Below are 22,615 nucleotides of genomic sequence, written 5' to 3' on the forward strand. Positions count from 1 at the left end.
AAATAACCTTAAAATATCTTTCACAACTTGTTCATTGCATGTACATGTGTGTAGAAACTGAGTTATTTTGTAACATAATCATTGTGTTCAATGCATTTTTCCAGCGCTTTACTAAGGCCAGGATTCCTCTAGAAAAAAACAAACATTTTGGCTGCTTGTGTAGCCATTCGTGCACCGCCTCTTGGACCTCTTCGTCAGATCGGAAAGTGGTTCCACCAAGCGCCTCTGTAAGTGGCCTAAATATGGGGTAATCCGAAGGGGTGAGGTCTGTCGAGTCGGGTGGATGAGGAAGACACTCAAAATGCAGGGCCTCGATTGTTGCAGCTGTAGCACGGGCAGTATGGGGCAGAGCATTGTCATGCTGCAGCAAAACAACGGTAGTGAGTAGTCCATGATGTTTTGATCTGATTGCTTGTTTCAGATGATTTTTAAGGAGGTCGCAGTATGATGCACTGGTGACTGTGGTCCCTCTGGGCATGCAATGCTCCACAAGTGGGCCTCGGATATCCCAGAAGAGCGTCACCATCACTTTTCCAGTGGACGGCTGTATGTGGAATGTTTTGGGCTTCGGTGAAGTTGAATGGCGCCACTCCTTGCTTGCCCTCTTCGTTTCTGGCTGAAAGTAGTGGACCCAGCTTTCATCCCCAGTCACTATGCGCTGCAAGAAAGCCTCACTTCTGTTTTGTAACGTCGCAGAAGTTCCTCGCATGCATCCACTCGCCGTTCTTTCAGTTTGGGTGTGAGTTGTCTCGGCACCCACCTTGCAGGCACTCTGCGAAACCCCAGCACGTTGTAAATGATATGGTGTGCAGAACCATGGCTAATGTTCAATTCGGAGACCACTTCATCCAGCGTAGTGCGACAGTTTTCCCTTAGCATGCGCTCAACTCCTGCAACCATTTCTGCTGTCTCGGCTGTGTGAGGCCGGACCGAGCGAGCAGCGTCTGTCACACTGGACAATCCACTTTTAAACTTCCTGTCCCAGTCGTACACCTGCTGCAGCGATAAACATGCATCACCATATTGCATCTTCATTCTGCGATGGATTTCACTGGGATTCACACCCTCACTTCCCAAGAAACGGATGACAGAACATTGCTCCTCCGTGGTGCATGTTTCTAAGCGGGCTGCCATCTTGGAACTGCTCTACTAACATCATACGCTCAATGTTGCCAGACTAAAACATGACTCTTACCCGTAGATATAACATATGTCGTCTACAGCTACACAAATTACACCCTCGAATTTATATCACCATTTTCAGGTTACTTATTGAATGGCCCTCTTATATATATATATGTATGTATGTATGTATATATATATATATATATATATATATATATATATATATATATATATATATATATATGTAAAGATTTGCGGTTGGGAGTATATCCAAATGACTCCATGGTAAGATCTCCAACCTTTAATTGAACAAACAATGACTCAACGTTTCGATTAACAACATGTGAAGCCACACGCCTCCGTTAATCTTCCTCAAGAGTGATAAAATCATCTCAACATCCCATTATATGCAAAGTGGGCAGGGTATATGCAAAGTGGGGTGGGCAAAGCTGGACAGCCAATGAAACCGTATCACACCGCTCTCGTGAACGGAGACGTTATTGACCAAATTCAAAAATCAACCGCATATTAACGGCTTAAAAGAATCCTGTCAGCAATGCTGGATTATAACTCAAGTGTTTAGAAAATCAGGAACAATAATTACATTTAATTAAAAGTTAAACTTGTAAACAATTAAATTGTAAATTAAATTAAAACTGTAAATATATTAAAGCAAAAAATTTTTTTTAAGATGAAATAAAATTGCCATAATATCAAGAGCATCACATGTGGCCCTATGCGGTAAAGGGGAATGCAGGATGAAGGGAGGTTATAGGGGGGGATAGAATGGGGGGGGAACCAGAGGGGGGTGGAAGCAGAGGGGGGGGTTTGGGAGAGGGGTGGTTTGGAGGGAGGGGGGAGGGGGAAGGGGGGAGGGGGAGGGGGCAAATTGTCCGAATAAAAACCTTGTGTGACATATTATGTGGACTCGTTGTTCAAAGTACGGAATGCCTGCTTCGTTTACACAAGAGTGGGTCAAACGCTACCGGTAAGTCAACTACCTCTTGTGTGATCGAGGTAACAGTTTCCTCTGTGTGCCAAGCCTCCAAAACACGTCTTCTGTTTCTGTTGGGTGTGGAACCCAAAATATTAACCCTATCCCATAAAGGTGTGTGGCCTTCCTTAAGGCCGTGTTTGGCAATAGCAGATCTGCTGGGAAAAAACCACCGTTTAGAGGCCATTTTTAAAAGGTGGTTTTTTCCCAGCAGATCTGCTATTGCCAAACACGGCCTTAAGGAAGGCCACTGCCATAATAATAACGTCTCCGCATAGGGTCACCTTAAGGAAGGCCGACCCTCTGGGAAAATTACATTCAAATGCTTTTTGGTGTTCAGCAATACGTTGACCTAAGGTCCTCCCGGTTTCACCCACATACTCAGCTCCACAACCACAGGGCACTACGTATACCACCCCTGACCTATCCTTCCTCGGAAGCTTGTCCTTGACCCTCATAAGGGCTTGGCGAAGGGTGAAAACCGGTGTGAAACTAACCCTCACTCCTGCCGATTTCAAAATTCTGCCGACCCACTGTGAAACCCCCGGTACAAAAGGGAGAACACACAAACCCTTTGGTTGTTCTCTCGGTCTCAGCCTGTTGTGTGGGGAAGCCCTTATCGTTTTCCTGTTGGGTAGCAAGCTGTCAGGATAACCATTTGCCCTTAACACATTTTGAAGATGGTCCACCTCACTCATCTTGTCTTCAAAGGTGGATGGTAAATCACGTGCTCTTTTTGAGAGGGTGTGCACCACCGATCTTTTGTGTTCCATTGGATGGCAAGAATTGAAATCAAGGTAGCGATCAGTGTGTGTTGGTTTTCTGTGTACAGAAAACGGTGTTTTTTGTCCGGGTGTCGCCCGGAAATGAACTGGTTCGACGCCCGCGCTAGAGAGGTCGCGGGCGACTGAGATGTATTAACAAATAATTAATTAATTTGAGACGTCCGATTTCTAGTGTTTGGAAATTTGGAAGAGCTTGACCCTAGCCTTTCCCTTGCGAGGGCAAGGAGGAACTTAACGCTTGACACTTAAGCTTAGTTTGAAGTGCACCCTGACCAGCGCTCACGGTGGGACGGCAAGGCAACCAGAAGGGACGAGGTTCTCCTGACCACGTGGCCCTCGATCTGGGAAGCGAGAGGCGTTCCATTAGTGGACGCGCCCCTCACGCCCGACTTCTGGGCGGCCCCGGCAGGCCGTTTGTTTTGACGTTCTGTGACAGGCCCCGCACCCCCACCTCCGGGCCGACCGGGCGACCGGAATGAATCCCGGTGTCCCGATCCGAACCTTCAGAGCGGGCCGGCTGGGGAGTGCCTGGCACCCCGTACCTGCACTTTCCGTCCCTGCGGTCCCAAATACCGGAACCACCCGAATACCACTTTATTTGACAAAATGAGGTGCGGCCTGCAGCCTTAGAAAACCAACCCTATATAAGTCAATACCTTCAACGACATAGGCGCGCATTCGTGCCGCGTGACGTGGTGACGTCATCGCGCTTTCACCTTAAAAGACTTATTTGATATAAGTTAATATTTTGATATAAGCCTTAGAAAACCAACCCTATAGAAGTCAATACCTCCAACGACACAGGCGCGCATTCGTGCCGCGTGGCGTGGTGACGTCATCGCGCTTTCACCTTAAAAGACTTATTTGATACAAGTTAATATTTTGATATAAGCCTTAGAAAACCAACCCTATAGAAGTCAAATGGTCCAATAAAGGGCGATGGGAGGGTGATGGGAGGGTGATGGGAGGGTGATGGGAGGGTGATGGGAGGATGATGGGAGGGGGTTGGGAGGGTGATGGGAGGGTGATGGGAGGGTGATGGGAGGGGGATGGGAGGGTGATGGCAGGGTGATGGGAGGGTGATGGCAGGGTGATGGGAGGGTGATGGGGGAGGGTGATGGGAGGGTGATGGGGGAGGGTGATGGCAGGGTGATGGGGGAGGGTGATGGCAGGGTGATGGGAGGGTGATGGGAGGGTGATGGGAGGGGGATGGGAGGGTGATGGGAGGGTGATGGGGGAGGGTGGTGGGGGAGGGTGATGGGAGGGTGATGGGAGGGGTGTGGGAGGGTGATGGCAGGGGGAAGGGAGTGGGGTGGGAGGGTGATGGCAGGGTGATGGCAGGGTGATGGCAGGGTGATGGGAGGGTGATGGGAGGGTGATGGGAGGGTGATGGGGGAGGGTGATGGCAGGGTGATGGGAGGGTGATGGGGGAGGGTGATGGGAGGGTGATGGGAGGGTGATGGGGGAGGGTGATGGGGAGGGTGATGGGGGAGGGTGATGGGGGAGGGTGATGGGAGGGTGATGGGAGGGTGATGGGAGGGTGATGGGAGGGGTGTGGGAGGGTGATGGCAGGGTGATGGGAGGGTGATGGGAGGGTGATGGGAGGGGGATGGGAGGGGGATGGGAGGCCGTTTGTTTTGACGTTCCGTGACAGGCCCCGCACCCCCACCTCCGGGCCGACCGGGCGACCGGAATGAATCCCGGTGTCCCGATCCGAACCTTCAGAGCGGGCCGGCTGGGGAGTGCCTGGCACCCCGTACCTGCACTTTCCGTCCCTGCGGTCCCAAATACCAGAACCACCCGAATACCACTTTATTTGACAAAATGAGGTGCGGCCTACAGCCTTAGAAAACCAACCCTATATAAGTCAATACCTTCAACGACATAGGCGCGCATTCGTGCCGCGTGACGTGGTGACGTCATCGCGCTTTCACCTTAAAAGACTTATTTGATATAAGTTAATATTTTGATATAAGCCTTAGAAAACCAACCCTATAGAAAACGGTGCCTATCAGTGGGATACAAAACAAACTGTTCAGCCTGGCGGAGGTATGCACTCTAACGAATGCCGTTCTTGTTTACAATTGTAAATATGGGATTTTGATGTACTGAAACTGGAAGTTCACGTTTAAATATCGGAATATATTTATTCTGATTTTTAAACCCCATTCGGGGCAGGCAGGTTAACTTAGTCTTGGAGGTATGTGCACTCACCTTTAGAGTTGTCTGGCCTGTGTTCGAATATCGACCCGACCGACAAACTGTCTCAGTCATTTTTCATGCAGGACAATATATAAATGTTTGTGCTGTGTCTTTCTGGTGGAAGGACATTACGCCGAAGAGACCAGTTTATCAGAAGGACATGGTGGACGTTAACGATCGCATGGTGTTATTCACATAGAGTTGGAGAGTTACCACTGGCACTTTGGCGAAATTCCAAATTCCTGCCACCTCTCAAATATGAAGTCCAGACAGCCAGTCCGCGAAAGACTTAATTGGCGCAAAAACATCCCCCAATCAACCCCCCTCCCCGCACCCCCCCAACCCCCCCAAAAGGGAATAATTGGGGCAATTAGATAAGTAGGAGTGCATTTAGCATATAAGTATAAAACCGAAGGACTTGTTACATCACCATACATGATACAAGCCAGAAATATAAAGGAAAGAAAGCCTTAAATGCCAATATATTAAAACTTGAATAATGGACGACATCTACAAGATCAGATGCACCTCCAGCCTTGTCCTGATGTCATCCCGACTCTGCAAAATGTTGTCCAGGCAGCTCTGAGCAGATTCCAAGCGGCTGCAGTAGGAAGCGTAAATAAGCAACCTTGAGGTGCAAGGAAGAGGTGGGAAGGGAAAGGTATACACAGGTAAACTATGATAATACCATATTTGGAGCTCATTCTGTCGATATAACAATTTACGTTAACACATTCGGGAAAAAGAATTAAATATTGATTTATGAAGCAGAGACAAACGATACCGATACCCAAAGAGTAGACAGCAACAATTACTCAAAGCCTCATCACATTTAAAAAAAAAATAAAGAGTCGACACTCGTGGTCATGGAGGAGCGAGAACACAGAACGGAAGAGGACATGACAGAAGCAAATCAACAGTGGAAATAGGGGCAGGCTGTGTGATTAATACACCAACAGCAGGGTAGATGGGCAAAATTAAAACAGACCCAGAGGAAGAAAGGACATGAGGAAGAACGACAGGACGAAGAGGGGGAGGACGACACAGGTGGGGTGAATAAGTTGTATACAAGCGCAAAGTCAATCACAGAAGTGGAAGGGCAAACTGCAGAAGAAGCAGAAACGGAACAAAAAAAAAGCGAAGAGAAGGGTGCGGAGCAGAGGGAGCGGGGAGGGGAATACATGCAATAACCTGGAAACACAGAAGGCGGTGGGGCTTGAGGAGGGTTAATGAGAGTAATAAAGATCATGGATGGGAGATGACCTGAGATGGTGGGGAAGAGCTGTCTTGAAGCACAGAAAGGAAGATGTGATTGAACAGACTGAGGCAGTTGCTTCCACAGGTGAGACAAAAAAGGAAGACATTAATGGAGGTGAGCAGTGAGTCTGAACTTTGGGAGGTTCAGCAAAAGTGAGTTAATGGCAGACTGCACTTGCCATGCAGAAACATGGGGGGACAGAACACAGAAAGGGCAGAGGGTCAAAGACCAGGAAGAAGGCGGTAGAACACAGAAACCACAGAAAGCAAGGAAACCTTTGTTTCGAAAGGAAGAAAGAATGAGGAAAAGGTTTTGAGGTAGAATTAAAAAAAAGGATGAGTAAAATCAAAGGGGATTAGGAAAAAATAAAGTTTAGCAAGGAATAAATTAATGAGAAAGCAGGCCAGTTGAACACCACTTCGAGAGAAGACGCTGCCAAGCCCGGAAACCGGAATTTGTGGATAGGTGATAATCGAGAGGCTAAAAGCTCTCACCTAAAGATGGCTTGTTACTGACAGTCCTGCTTTATGAGAGTCACTGTTAGTTTAGATATATTCTCTTAACCTTTGTAAGTCCTGCTTTTCAGCAGGTAATGTCGCATCTTCACCTGTGAGTTTGTGCCATACTCATATGGTTTCTGTAGTGTCTCTACTTATCAAGTTGTGCCAGAAAATGCCAGGACCACCGGACAGCTCTACTGGCGGAGGTAACTTTAGTTTGTGCTGGCATGGGAGTACAAGTGTGTTAATGGTGTGGTCATTACCTCCACCACAGAAAGTAGGGGGAGGTAATGTTTCCAACCCTGTCTGTTTGTTACGTGCAAAATCGAAGATTTTTGAAGTATATTGGTTTGTCTTGTGCGTTATTCTGTCTGTTTGTCTGTATGTCAGTCGCCTACAGGTCACAATTTTCAACCGATCTTCAGGAAACCTCACCAAATCGTAGAGTTGGTCATAAGCAAGAAGTCTATTGTTTTGGGGGTCAAAAGGTCTATAGGTCAACATAGGCCAAAGGTTACCAACTTTGTCAAATTCCTAAAATCCTCAATTTTCATCCGATTGACTTGAAATTTGAAGAGGACTTGCATATCTGGTCACTGAATTTAACCATCAACTATTTTGGAGGTCAACATAGGCCAAAGGTCAACATAGTCCGAATTTTTAAAATCTCAATTTTCATCCAATTGACTTGAAATTTGAAGAGGACTTGCATATCTGGTCACTGAATTTAACCATCAACTATTTTGGAGGTCAACATAGGCCAAAAGGTCAACATAGTCCGAATTTTTAAAATCTCAATTTTCATCCAATTGACTTGAAATTTTAGGAGGACTTGCATATCTGGACACTGAATTCAACAACTAAGTATATTTGAGGTCAACATAAGCCAAAAGTTCAACAAAGGCCAAATTTCTATAATCCTCAATATTCATCCGATTGACTTGAAATTTGAAGAGGACTTGCATATCTGGACACTGAATTCAACCACCAAGTATTTTTGAGGTCAACATAGGCCAAAGGTCAACATAGGCCAAATTTCTAGAATCCTCAATTTTCCTCTGATTGACTTGAAATTTTAAGAGGATTTGCATATCTGGTCACTGAATTCAACAACCAAGTATATTTGAGGTCAACATAGGCCAAAAGGTCAACATAGTCCGAATTTTAAAAATCCTCAATTTTCATCCAATTGACTTGAAATTTTAAGAGAACTTGCATATCTGGACACTGAATTCAACCACCAAGTATATTTGAGGTCAACATAAGCCAAAAGGTCAACATAGTCCGAATTTTAAAAATCCTCAATTTTCATCCAATTGACTTGAAATTTTAAGAGAACTTGCATATCTGGACACTGAATTCAACCACCAAGTATATTTGAAGTCAACATAAGCCAAAAGGTCAACATAGGCCAAATTTCTAAAATCCTCAATTTTCCTCTGACTTAAAATTTTAAGAGGATTTGCATATCTGGTCACTGAATTCAACCACCTAGTATTTTTGAAGTCAACATAAGCCAAAAGGTCAACATAGGCCAAATTTCTAAAATCCTCAATTTTCCAGTGATTGACTTGAAATTTTAAGAGCATTTGCATACCAGGTCACTGAGTTCAACCATCTTTTTTTTTTACATCATCCTAGGCCAACAACTTATTTTAAGGATTTCGCAAGTATCATGCTATGCACAGCATATTTCTTGTTTGTTTGTTTGTTAATTGCCTACAGGTCAGGTCACAATTCTAAACCGAATGTCATGAAACTTTACCGAGTTGTAGAGGTAGTCACAACTGAGAAGCCTATTGATTTTGAGGTCAAAAGAAAAGGTTTTGAGGGAGAGTAAAAACTAAAAAAAAAACTTTAAACTAACAGTGACTCTCATAAACCAGAACTGTCATTTTGAGGTCAAATTTCTAAAATCGTCATTTTTCATGAGATTAACTTGAAACTTGTTCAGCATTTGCATATTAAGTCACTGCATCAACTATTTTTAGTACCAACTAGGGAAAACAACTATTTTGGGAGGTCAACATTTCAAAGGTCAACTCAAGATGAAACTTCTAAAATCATCGATTTTCATCTGAAAAATCATCAATTTCCATCTGATTAACCTGAAAATGAAAGAGCAATTGCATAATGCTTCACTGAATAGGAAAACCAACTATTTTTGAGGTCAAAAGATCAAAGGTCAACTCAAGCTCAAACTTCTAAAAAAAGTCATCAATTTTCATCTGAAAAATAATCAATTTTCATCTGATAAAACCCGAGCTATGATTAAGATCGTCAATTTTATTCTTGATGAAATGGAAAATTTGATGTCTCCATGTCAACGTTTTTTTGTGTGGGGAGGCAGGGGGGAGGTGGGGGTGGGTTTTGCATGTATCATGCCATGATGTCTTTCTTGTTTGTTTGTCTGTTTGTTTGTTTGTGAACAGGATATCTCAAAAAATTGTGGACCGATTCGGACAATTCGGAAAATTTGAATTCAGTACAATCGGCATTCAAGAAAAGAGAGAGAATGAGGATTCGTACATCTGAAATGTCTGTGTCCTGTGTGTGCGTGTGTGTGAGTGCATGCAATTACGTTATTGTGCAGACACACATTGAAAGAAAACCTTGCACTGCAATATATAAAGATGATATCTCCACAGTTGATGCAGGAAATACAATCGAGCAGCATATCCATATACCGTGATGCCCAAAGTATGACTTTTACACATGGTCCTCCAAAAGTGTTTCTATCAATAATCTTGTCTCCTTTGGCTTCTTCACACTCCCACTGATCCGTTTAAACACACTGAGAACCTTTAGAGTTGCTAATGATTGAAGAATCAGTATTGGAATCCAAGCTCGGAATATACTGTTTCTCTATGGAAGTGACCATTTGGATTGAGGTGAGATCACGATGTGACGTCACTGGTGAAATCGAAAATCGGCATTCTAGGACTATTTTCGACACTTTGTGATTGGCAAAAAAGAACCTTCAAATTAGACCATGATTAACGATTTTCAATGGTTTTCAGAAAAAAGAAATTGCGTTTGGGTTCCCCTTTAAATGACTAAACAGAGGATGGCAGTTTAGTAGACTGACAGATAAACAAAGGGGAACAGGCAGGCATGAACCAAGGAAACATTACAGTATGAGAAGGGGAATAATAGGGACGAAAAGGGGAGATGGTTAAGCATAATTATAAGAGCTGATAAACGGGTAAAAGAGAAACCCATAGGTGGCAATGGGCAACAAACAGTCTTTATGGACTGAAGGGAAAAGCAAGATAGAACAGAAACAAGGATTCGGTTCCACGATCATGAAACGGATTAACCCCAATCAGGCCAGGTATTGTAGTCATCATACACTCACGGCACACAAAGACACACACACACACATACATACACACTCACAAGACAATATTAAGTGCCAAATTTGGTTGTTTGAACTAAATAGTGTTCCATTTGGCACATGTACAAATAGCAAGAAACGCGCTACATTTTTAGTGAAGAGGGAATTTTTTGATGACCTTGACCTGATGTGAATTTGACCCGGCAACCATAAAAACTAAAACTAGGGAATGTAGAGGTGATATTAGATAATGATAGAGAAAGTGTGATGAGAAACTGAAAGATATTGAATGCAGCAAATCATTACCAATGGAAAGATATGTTCTGTGTAAAGCGAATGGGAAAGTCGCCAGTTTATGGTGTGCGGCGCTGAAAAATTGCGCACTGTGCAGCAGCCGTAGGTCCGATTTTTATAAAGTTAGTATCACAACGTGCGCAAGACATAAACAGAAAAGTCATGAAAGCTCAGCACAAGAAAAAAGAATCTCCGAAAATATGGCGAAAAAAGTGGAGGCGGAATCCACCTCCCTCTCCCCTCCTTCCCCACCCGCCAGCCTGGTTAGGGCTAAAGGCTTGGAGGTGAGCCTCAAGGCTGGACTTTGGGAGAGTAACTAAATGTAAATTTTTAGAAGAGTGTAGGTAACTTTGAAGGATGGAAGGTAGAAATGGGCTAAGGGGGTATGTGGAGGTCAGGTCATAATTCTAAGGCAAGAGAGGGTGAGTGGAGCAATATGTCAGCCTCCTGCACCAGTGGTCAGCCTCCTTCTGATAGATTCCAACAAGTCGAAGAGCTTTGCGATCAACAACCACCAAGGGAACAAGATGGAAAGTAACTGCACCAGCACAGAGTGTGAAGCTACTGTACTCCATGGCACATCGAATGAAGGCCTTTTACTCTATAATAAGCTGTGAACAGCTCATAATAAACTGGAAGTGTTAACTAGCCTTGGAGGTAAGATTGGAGATATGGTCTGCCTGATAGTGATGCCTGTTGGAGCTCCAGAGACTGCATCTCTCCTAGGGGCTGCCCAAATAGATAGACTGGGGAATATAAATTGCCAGCCCATCTTTATAGAAGGTCAGAGCTAGCCATTGAGAAAATAATTGCATAAATTGCCATTCCTCATGCCTGTCACATGCTTGTCGGCAAGTATGATGCAGCTGAAGAGAAACAAATGCTGAAATAGATTATATATAAACTCTGCACTGGCTGGTAATGTACTGTATGACAAATATAGGAATAGCATTTGCATTTAATCCCATGTTCACATAAAAAAAACATTTTATCCCACTCTTTCCCCGTGGCATTCTGACATTTTTGAGCCCCTCGCTGTTATATCCTCCAAAACACATTTGACCCACTCATCTCCAGACTCCCTAAACCTCCCATGTTTTTATATACTCCCACTTCTGTTTCTTTTATTAATACCTTCTCTCTCTCATCTTTGTCCATCCACCCACTTCCCTGTATGGCAGAAATATATTACATGTTAACTTCTTCCCCCACCCATCCATGGGATGTTATGCTGCATTCTGGAATGCTTCAACTGGCATCACATCAGAACGTCAGATTCTATTCCACAAAGGATCAAAGACAGAAACAATTTCAACTCCACCATCGTTTTTTTTTATGGATATCGCCCCAGACAAGGCATACAACCACTCTAGGTAGAGGGCTAAGAGAAAGTTAGAAAAATATAAGGATAAAGCAAAACAAAATAAATAAATAAAATAAATAAATAAAAAATAACAATAAAAAATAACAATAAAAAGAAAACATCCAAGACACCGGACGTAGAAGAGGTCAAAGGAAGGAAGGAATATACACAAAATTAACATTCATCTGGGAACACTAAAATAACAGGTATCCAGCATGTTCATAACAGCACAAACTATAATCAGTTTCTATTTCATCATGGCCTCAAAGCCTGAAAATAGGCCTTGCTTTCTTTACTCCAGTCTGTACCTCATGCGATCCTCTCTTCAATCTTTTAAGTGAACCATTTATTGTGACCTCATGCTTTTACCCACAACCACCCATGGTCTCTTCTACTATTGCTGAACACAAACACCCCTCCCATCCTTTTGCAGTAACCTTTGTTGTATTAAGCTTCTTGGATGCAATGTTCCTTTCAGCATCCTCCATTTAGCTCTTCCGTGAACCTAAACGTCTACATAAATAAAATAAAATGCATCTAAAACATTCAGCTGTAATGTATTTACTTTGCCAACAAAATAAGATACATGTCCCTCCACAGTCTTTGCAAATTAATCTTTGAACATTGTGGTATTACGAGCAATACCCGCTCCCACAGGTAGCGAAAAATGGTGTCAATACCCCATCCCTGGTTGAAGTCCTGCTCCTTCTCCATGTGGCAGATGGACGGATGTGTCTCCTTTTAATAATATTACCCTGTTCCTTCCAGGAATGAAATATGGTGGCAATACCCGCTCTTTCTCCGGCAGGGGTCAATGGTTAAACCACTTCCATTATTACCTCCGCCACCAAAGGTGGATGGAGGTTATATGTTTTCACTCGTGTGTTTGTTTGTTTGTTTCTGAACAAAATGTTCCATAAGTTGTGGACGGATTCGGACGAAATTTTGCAGAGATGTATCGTATGTCACAAGGACGAAATGATTCGAATTTGGTGAAAATCCGGATTCGGATCCAGCTACTAGAATTTTTAAAGTGATTCTTCACCTTTTTTGTATACAAGATCGAAACTCGTGTAAGAGCTAACATTAATCACACAAGAAGTCAAACCGACACATAAAACACAAAATAAGGGGAGCGGTAGACAAGATGGGGAGAGAGGGGGAAGGACACAAACACAACATTTGAGAGCAGGGACATCGAGAGAACTGTGGGAGGGAGGGGGGTTGGGGGAGGTGGGAGAGGTATAAAACATATGGACACTGCAAGGACTTCCAGGAAAGAAGTTGGAATTTCAAAAAAGTGTATCTGGTGTGAATTAGCAGGGGAAGAAAAGATCAAGGTTTTGGATGGGGGAAGATAAGAGATGGTGGTGAACAGCTGTTTTAAAGACCCGGATGGAGGAGTGGGATTGAAGGGAGTGGGGGAGTTTGTTCCAGAGGCGGGAGAAAATGGGAATGAAAGTGTGAAGGTTAGCAGAGAGCCTTGATTTTGGCAGTTTAGCCATAAGAGGGTTGCTGGCAGAACTTGTGCGACCTGTAGGAATATTTGGGGGACAGAGCACAGAGAGAGCTGGGGGAGCAAGGCCGGAGAGGAGTCGGTAGAAGGCAGAAAGACCACCAACCTGCCTGCGGCGAGTGAGTGAAAGGCCCTCGGAGTTAGCTTCATCGCAGGAGATTCCAATGATTCTGAAAGCTTTGGTTTCAACAGCGTGAAGCCGAGCTAGGTGTGAGGCGGGAGCACCAGCCCAGAGGGGGGAACAGTATTCCATTGAGCTGCGGATGAAAGCCTTGTATGTGGTGAGGAGCTCAGGTGTGCCAAGGAAGGACTTTGCACGACGGAGGATGCCCAGTCGGCGACTGGCTTTGGAGGCCAGCTTGGAACTCTGGTTTTCCCAAGAAAGATCATGGCAGATAGTGAGACCCAAAAGCTTGAGCGACAGAACTTCCTGGAGAGGATTGTTGAGAATGTGGATGGGAGGGTTTTCCAGTCGGTCTTTTTGGAGAGACAAAGTAAGAGTGTGAGATTTGTCAGGATTGAAAGACATGTTCCACTTGTTTGACCAGTCTGTGATTTTGTCCAAGTCTGCAGAGAGTGAGGAGGCTGCAGACTGCCAATGTGAGGGATGAGGAATGGAGCGGCAGAGAGTGGAGTCATCAGCAAAGAGGTAGAGAGGATTTTCCAGAGAGTCGGAGAGATCATTGATGAAGACCAGAAATAGCACAGGGTCCAGAACACTGCCTTGGGGAACTCCAGCCTGAACAGGAAGGGGAGATGAGAGAAATCCATTCAGGGCCAAACGTTGACTACGACCAGAGAGGAAGTCCGTTGGTTCCACAAGCAGGAAAGGAGAGGAACAAATGAGTAGAGGTGACCAGTGATCCTGGATTTAGGTAGTTTTACCGGAACAGGTTTGATGTTGGAGCATGTGCGCCCTGCAGAAACCTGGGGAGGCAGGGGGGTGGAGGTGACAAAGCACTGAAAGAGCAGAGGGTGCAATATCAGAAGGGAGGTGGTAGAAGACAGAGAGACTACTGAGCTGTCTATGATGGTGAACTGATAGACCCATAGACTCAGCTTCATTGCAGGCGATTCCAATAAATTTGAAAGCCTTGGTTTCCATGACATCAAGGTAAGCATCGTCTCAGGCAGGGTCACCAGCCGAGAGGAGGGAGCTGTAGTCCCTCAAGCTGTGGATGAAGGCCTTGTAGGTGGATAGAAGTTCAGGTGTGCCAAAGAAGGACTGTACGACCGAGGATGCCCAGTCAGCAGCTGTGTTTTGAGGCCAAAGTTTGAAATGTGATTTGTCCAAGAAATATCACGGCTGATATTGAGACCTAAGAGTTTTAGTAATTGAACTTCCTCAAGCGTATTGTTACGAAAGTAGCAGGGGGAATTTGCCAGATGGTCCTTTCGGAGGGAGAGAGTGAGAGTGTGCCAAAGCACAACATAATATTTATTCATATACACTTACACTTTACCATCTCCACTACCAACACACAACTTTCAAAAAAAATAATTCACTTTACCATCACTGACTGCTGCCGATACACACAATTTAATTATTTCTTTGTATACAGTGCTGTGCAAAAGTCTTCGGCCACCCTAGAAATACTTTTATTGTCATCTTGACTTATTCTGATAAATAAAAGATCATGTTTTACAAAATAAACAAAAATGAATTATATTCTACAATATTAATGTGTGACATTTCAATATTCGATGTGACCACCTTTTTCATGCAAAACACAATGGCTCTGGAGAAATTCCATTGGGAGGTTGTTCCATGCATTCTACAATGCTTCCCAGAATTCGTCCTTTGATTGTGGTTGTTTTTCACTTTCCTTCCTGTCCAAATAATCCCAGACAGCTTCTATGATGTTAAGGTCAGGCTTTGAGTTTTGAGGGAGCTATTTTAATAATTGTGGAGTTCCTGACTCTGATTTTCTTTGTAAATATGTTTCAACAACATTTTCAGTGTTTGGGGTCATTGTCATGTTGGAAAACGAAGTTGGCACCAATTATCCTCCTTCCTGATGGGATAGAAGGGTGGATTACAAATTGTACAAAAAATAGGATCGAAGAAAACTACACCAACTTTTTTTTTTTTTTGCACACAAAGTGAGGCTCGTGGAAGAGATACAACATAGAACTGATCAGGATGTAACAGAACAAAATAAACAGGAGACAGAGAGGAGGGAAACTAACGGCAGGGTTGAGGGACATGATAGAGAGACTTGGAGAAATAAGAGATGTTGGGAAGAATGAGAGCAAGTTGAGGACATTCGGTGTGGACGAGATGTTTACAGCCACAAACTCTCAGGAAAAAACAGGAAACTTGGAAAGAGGTGGGCATGGGGGAAGGAACAGGGATAACAGAAGTAGGAAATATCATGGCCTTGAATAGGGTGGAGGAGGTGATCTGATATTACAGAGAATTTAGAAGTTGGTTCCACAAGCGGGCAAATAGACACAAATGAATGGAGGTGAGCAGTGCTTCTGGATTTTGGAAGTTTAAGCAAGAGGGGGTTAGTGGAAGAACACGTGCGTCCTGGAGTATATAGGGATGGTCAGAGGACTGAGAGATCAGAAGGAGCAACATCAGAAAATAGACAATAGAAAACAGACAGACCACTGACCTACCTGCAATATGAGAGCGACAAACCTGGCCTGTGCTTCGGCCTCATCACAGAAGACTCCAATAATTTTGAGAGCCTTAGATCCACATAATCCAGGAGAGACGGTTGTGGTGCTAGGGCGCAAGCCCAAACAGGAAAGCAATAATGCATTGAGATATGGTCCAATGCCTTGTAGACTGTGCATTGCTCTGATTTTCCCAGGAAATACTTGGATCGGAAAGATGATCGGTATCGGTAATGGGCACAAGGCGATATCAGCAATATTTCGTTAATCGACATCGGCCGATTGGAGTTGCTGTGAGTGCTGATTACCGATTACAGTACAATACTGTATACAACCCAAAAACCTTGAGTACAGTTGCTTTCGCCCTTATTTAGGGTGAATTTCAACAAAAAAGTTTTAAAATAAACAATGTAGCCATTTAGACATTTCAAGGACATTTGCGTAAACATTATTCTTTATATACAGCTGGCAATCGTCATGTAACAGGTCGGACATATTTGGCTCGGTAATTTGGAAAACATGTAAATGCAGCAAACGGTTCAGATATTGGGTGGCATGATGTCATGAGGCTTTCAAAGTGTTACATGGAGGTGGTAGGTAGAACGTCAGTGTGGAGTAAAGTGAAGAATCATATGATGTGCAAAGGTGAAGAAAGAAAAAGCTTGCTTTGTGGGAGATTATTAGCGATGCAAGGTTGACTTACCTGGGTTTGAATGATAGAAACACCTCGTGCAGATGGCGCCCGGCAGCGTGTTGTACTGCCTGACGGATCTCAGCCAGAAATGCACGATGCACTGGGAGAAGTTCCTGAAAGATACGAGATGTAGAGTTACAAAATGGCGATCGAGTTGAGCAATGGTGAAAGCAGTTTTCGTGAAAATAAACAAGTAGTTAGAGCATATGATTGTTTATATTTACCCTCAGGCGAATATTGAGCAGAAATCCTATAACCAACCACTCATTAAAAAAAAAAATCCCACCATCCTGTATCACCCTTCCCCACCTTCCGCTCTTGGATCATGGCTGGGAAAGATCCCCATTTGTGCCAGATTAGTGAACAGCCATGATAGGTACGAAATCCCACAACAAGAAACCACGACAGGAGCCTCGTCTCTCCCCCAACCATGAGGAATTCTGGTTTCATGTCGGCAAAGAAGTCCAGCATGTGGCCAGTGCACATACAGCATGGTCTTCCATAGTAGGAGAGCAGGCTCGCAATATCATGTGAGTAGCTATGTTCCTGTGGGGTAGCTGTCGGTGTCGGTTCCTCAAAAAAGGTTGGTTTAAGATGATCAATCCAGACCATTTTGTGTCGGCCACAGCAATCTATCACAGAGGTTTTCTCTGTTATGGTGATTGCCAGGACATTGTATGGCCTTTGCAGTGCTGTGAAGACCGCATCATGCCTAATGAAGACATGTAGCGATGACAAGAGTGGCTGGCATGTACACCTTGTGTCGGCCGTGCCAGGATGGAGACACTGGTCATAACTGCAGCATACGGCTGTGGAGGTGGTGTATGAAATCTTCCGGAATATACGGTGGTGTAACTGATTGTATGGTTGCATTAAAAACTCACCGTCATAGCAGTCATCCATAGACCAATTCTGCTGCGGTGCAGTTGAGGTCCTCCTTGAGCATGGAACAGAGTCCTGGGTGTACAATGGGGGGGGGGGGGGGGGGTTCGTCCATCCGATTGGGGTCACCCAACGAACTCTGAGGACCTCCTTGAGCTAGCGGTGAAAGCATTTGAACATACCATTTGCCTGTGGGTGATAACCTGCCTCCCTTTGTCGATCTGTGCTGGGAAGGCAATTTGGAGTGCACCAGATGCTAGACTTGAACTGATGTCCGTAGTCCAAGATGATAGCAGAAGGGATACCTTGATGGGACACCCACCCAGACACGAATGGGTAAACATAATCTGCTGTTGTCATTGTAACTATTGGTTATTCTCTTGGGGCATCATGTAAACCTGTCCATGAAGAGGTACCATAATCCTCGTGAAGGCAGCAGAGGTACCATAATCCTCGTGAAGTTTTACAATGTCGACATGGATTTAGTCAAACTGGTCTGATGTGACAAAGGGTTGGAAACGAGCTGCCACATGGTGGTGTACTTTGGAGGTTTGACAATCAAGGCAGGAACATGTTCACATATGGACCTCCTTGTGCATGTGGCTCCATAAAAAGCTTGACGAGAGGAGGCATTGTGTCGTGCATATTTCCGGGTCTGCCAGCCTGTGGAGATTTTCAAAAATGATTTGGCGGAAAGCTATCAGCACGATCAGTCGAATGGCCCTTGTTGAGAAGTCACAAAAAGAGAATGAGCTCACTCACTACCCAGCAAGGAACATCTATTGGTGTAATGGTGTTGTTTGCAGTCTGCAATGCCCAGACCATGTCATCGTTTGATTGTGCCAGTGCCATCTTCTGCATGTCAATTGTGTCCTCAACTGCGTTGATGCTGGAATGGAACATAACATCCACCAATACATTATAAATCCTCCAATGTGCTGAATATCCAAGGTGAACGTTGAAATGAAGAATATATGCCATATCTGATATGGTGAGTATTCCTTGTTGCTGTGCAGCCCTCAGGTAAGTGACTTGTGGTGCATAAACATGCAGAAATCTCAGCCTTCCAGGTAGATGGGAAGCAGTTCTTTATCAAAAGTGCTGATGTGCGTCTTGGCAGGCTTAACCTTGCAGGGAAAGAGTGCTATAGGTCTCCAAGCAGAGTCCAATGACCACTGCAAGACCCCACCAAATGTACTGTGGTCTGAAGCATCTGTGGTGATGCTGGTGGTGTGATGATGCTGGTGGAGTTGGAAGACTGCTTTTCATGTAGCGGTTGTAATATGTGGGTCCATTGCCAAATGAAATGGTGGTAGAAATTTAACAGTCCCAAATATCCCTGCAGGGCTGTCTGCTCCGTCAGATATGGAAAATCCTTGATGGCCTTGACTCAGACTGGAAGACTGTTGGCCACATGCGGTAACTGAGGAAGTCGATAGCAATCCGTCCTACCTCACACTTATCGGGGTTGACAGGAAGGCCATAGTAGGGAAGCCATTGAAAGAGAGTGTGGAGGTGCTGCCTATGTTCCCCAGCAGAGGGGCTGGAAATGAGTACGTCCTACAGGTAGATAAACATGAAGTCCAGATTGCAGCAGTCCTCCTCTATGAAGCACGAGTAGTCTCACTGTTTTAGCTGCCGCTTCTCTAATATTGCTCCCTCTGCTCTCTCTCAGTCTTTCCATGCTCCACAGCAACTCCAGAATGCTGCATTCTTCTAGTAACCCCTACTGCTTACGCTTCCAAATCCAAGCTGTCTGCATACCACAACTCCTTTATTCCTCACTTCTCCCAGCTGTGGAATTGTCTTTCAGAGGCCAATCATTTCCATTCTTCCCTCCAGAGCTTCAAGCAGGCAATGAACCACCACCTCATGTCACTCTCCCCCACCCCAATCCTGACCCATGGTCTTTATTCTCCACATTAATGACTTCATAACTCAACCCTCACACTTGCTGGTTTTAGTGTTTTCCCTTAGTCTCTGTCTCTCTCCCTCTCCATCACTCTCCCTCTTTGTCTTTGTCTGTTTGTCTTTCTTTCTCTTTCTCTTTCTCTCTCTCTCTCTCTCTCTCTCTCTCTCTCTCTCTCACTCTCTCTCTCTCTCTCTCTCCCCCCTCTTTTGGCTCTTTCTCTGTCTCTCTCTTTCTCTTTCTCTGTCTCTCTCTCTCTCTCTCTCCCTCTCTCCCTCTCTTTCTCACGCTCCCTCTCACTCTCTCTCCCTCCCTCTCGCTCTACCTCCCTCCTCTCTCCCTCTCTTTCTCACGCTCCCTCCCCCCTCTCTCTTTCTCTCCCTCCCCTCTTTGTCTCTCTCTCACTCCCCCCACCCCATCCCTCTCTATCTCTCCCTCTTTCTCACCCTCTCTCTCCCCCATCTCTCTCTCTACCCCCTCCTCCCTCCCTCTCTCTCCCTACCCCCTCCTCCCTCTCTCTCTCTCTCTCTCTCTCTCTCTCTCTCTCGCCCCCTGCAGGCCGTTTGTGGTGGGTGTGGCGTCATGGCGGCGGTGGGCAACTGCTCTGTGTTGTAGTGAGTTCTTTGTGAGTTTTCCTCCTCTCCTGCCCTCCCCTGCCCCCCCTCCCTCTCCTTTCCATCCTGTGTACTTTGGCATTTTGTTTTCATCCTTTCTACACCTTTGTCTTCAAGAGAGAGAGGTTTGAGAGCGGACCCATTTTGGGTGCGGCCTACCGGCTTCGACGATGCTTTGTAAGCCTTTTTTGTGCTTATAATGCACGTTTATTATTTATTCTAGTTTGATTTATTTCGGTTTGGTACCTACTTGTCCGGTTCGGACAAGTGGGGGGTGTTAATTCGCTGGGATGGCGAATACACGCTCTCGGTTAGAGGCGTTCGACAACTTAACAAGGAAGCATGCATTTGTGTGTGTTCCACCCGAAGGAACTTACACTGAGGACATTGTGTTGTCGGTGGGGAAAATAATCGGTTGTGAAAATGTACGAGCAGCGTCGAGAATGAATCAAAAAGTTGTTGTATTTGTGTCCGATGAAAAATTCGTTCACGATGTTGTTAGTGCGGGTTTAACCACAGAGACAGGTCTCTTTGTCTTGGCGTCGCCTATGGACACTCCGTCGATGAGGGTCGTCATATCTAACGTACCCCCATTTATAACCTGCAACCAGCTGATGTCCGTTTTGTCCCGATACGGAACAGCTGTGTCGAAAATCACAATGATTCCGCTCCGGTCTCAGGATGAACGTGTTAAACACGTGATGAGCTTCAGACGGCAGGTGTATATGGTGCTTCCGGATCGAGGCGATGACACGGGGTTAAACATCACGTTCAAGGTAAAGGTGAACAACCATGAGTACCAGATGTATGCGTCATCGGCCTCATTAACATGTTTTCAGTGCGGAGCTTTTGGCCATGTGAAAAGGTTTTGTCCGAAGGTATCATGTGTAAGGTGCGGTGAAGCAGGTCATAGTGACGCTGATTGTAAAAGAGATAACACCCCGGTCTCTAACGTACGAAACAACGTAAACCGAAATACCCGAACGGTTCCTACCGACGCTCCCTCGCACTCGAGGAGTAGGGATAATACTCCTGTTCGTCTTAGTGAAAACGACAACACCGCTGATTCGGTAAATAATGAAATAACCCCAGATAACCCACCTGTGGTGGCAGATGCTACGTGCAGTGAGGAGATGGAAGAAAATCCCATTGTGGTGACAAAAAAACGAAGAGCACCTGGTGCTTGTAACTCCAACATTACTTTGAAAAAGGTAGTGTTGGATAAAGAGAGTGTGGGTGCAGACGCCCTGGAACGTCTTTCTCAGGTGTCCACAAGCTGTGTTGACACCAGGGAGAAGGAACCTGAATTAATTAATTCTGAAACATTATCGGGCAGCACCGAAAACCTGGGAGAAAAAGTAGATGGCGAGACTAAAGATGATGGTGAGCTCATTAGTGAGCCGCCACCTTCACTACCTGCTGAGACCGAGCGGATTGGGAATGTCTCAGCCCCAAGCTCCTCTTTACCAATGCAAGATCTAAATCATGACACTGGTTCGTCAACTGAGCCAGTGAACATCTCCCTGCAGGAGGGTGAAGCCGAGATTTCAGCTCCTGCTGAATGTCCCGGGTACCAGAGTGAGGATGACTCTACCATAGAACATTCCAGCAAATCTTCGGACTTGGCTGGAATCAAAATGGTGACTGTGCAGACTGATATATGTGACCCGGGTGGAGCTGTTTCTGATTTGTCAGATTCAGAGGATGAAGTTGAGATGACTGAGTTGTCTCAATCTTCATCAGATCAGTCATCCATAGCCCCTCAACTTGTTATTTCTTTTCTGAATGACACCTACTGACACCGAAATGTGATTGTAAAAGATCATTTTCCTGATTTAATTTCATTCATCCAGGCTGCAAAGGACATAATTAGGAGGCCGGATGAATTTCATTTAACAAGGTCGCTGTTTCATCGGCTTAGAAAGGCTGTTACAAAAGCAGGGAGCGAGATTTCCCAGCAACCGCTCACGCCTTTTGATAATCCATGAAAAAAATCACCTTTGGAACCTTAAATATGAATGGCGGAGGTGCAAGCCAAAACCGCCAGGTTCAGGTGAAAAGTTTATTTGAGCGCAAGAAAATTGATGTACTCTTACTCCAGGAAACCCATATAATTCAAAATGGGGAGTACGACTGGTGTCGCCTCTTTAAAGGACAATGTTTTTTTAGTAACATGTCTTCTTCTTCTGCTGGTGTAGCCTTTTTACTCAGACCAGGCCTAGTACCTGAGTCATGCCTCTTCCAGGAGGTGATTAAAGGCCGGTTTATTTCATTGGAACTGGTCATTAATAATTTTCGGTTTACACTATTCAACGTTTATGCACCAAGTGAGAGTGTGGAACGAAGAGCTTTCTTTTCATCTTTAATTCGACACATGCAGTCGATAGATCTCAATAATTGTATTTGCATGGGGGGTGACTTTAATTGCACCTTTAAACCCAGTATAGACCGAAATACAGCAGAACCTCATCCCGAAGGTAGTACTGATTTGTTAAATTATTTTTCGGCAGTGGGTGT

General features: G+C 44.8%; 1 protein-coding gene across 3 annotated transcripts in view; it reads right to left on the reverse strand.

Moving 5' to 3' along the window:
- The window catches only part of LOC137438916 (guanine nucleotide exchange factor VAV2), a 214,629-nt gene that overhangs the window by 87,423 nt on the left and 104,591 nt on the right, over nucleotides 1–22,615 (reverse strand). For all 3 annotated transcript variants that reach the window (XM_068134391.2, XM_068134389.2, XM_078767432.1), the window contains 2 exons: nucleotides 16,703–16,806; nucleotides 5,635–5,734 (listed from right to left, as the gene is read on the reverse strand). In XM_068134391.2, coding sequence (XP_067990492.2) covers nucleotides 5,635–5,734; nucleotides 16,703–16,806 — 204 coding nt within the window. The remainder of the gene's footprint in view (nucleotides 1–5,634; nucleotides 5,735–16,702; nucleotides 16,807–22,615) is intronic.

The sequence above is a fragment of the Myxine glutinosa genome, chromosome 13 (assembly GCF_964187855.1).
Source record: "Myxine glutinosa chromosome 13, kmMyxGlut1.1, whole genome shotgun sequence".
NCBI classification, from domain to species: domain Eukaryota; kingdom Metazoa; phylum Chordata; class Myxini; order Myxiniformes; family Myxinidae; genus Myxine; species Myxine glutinosa.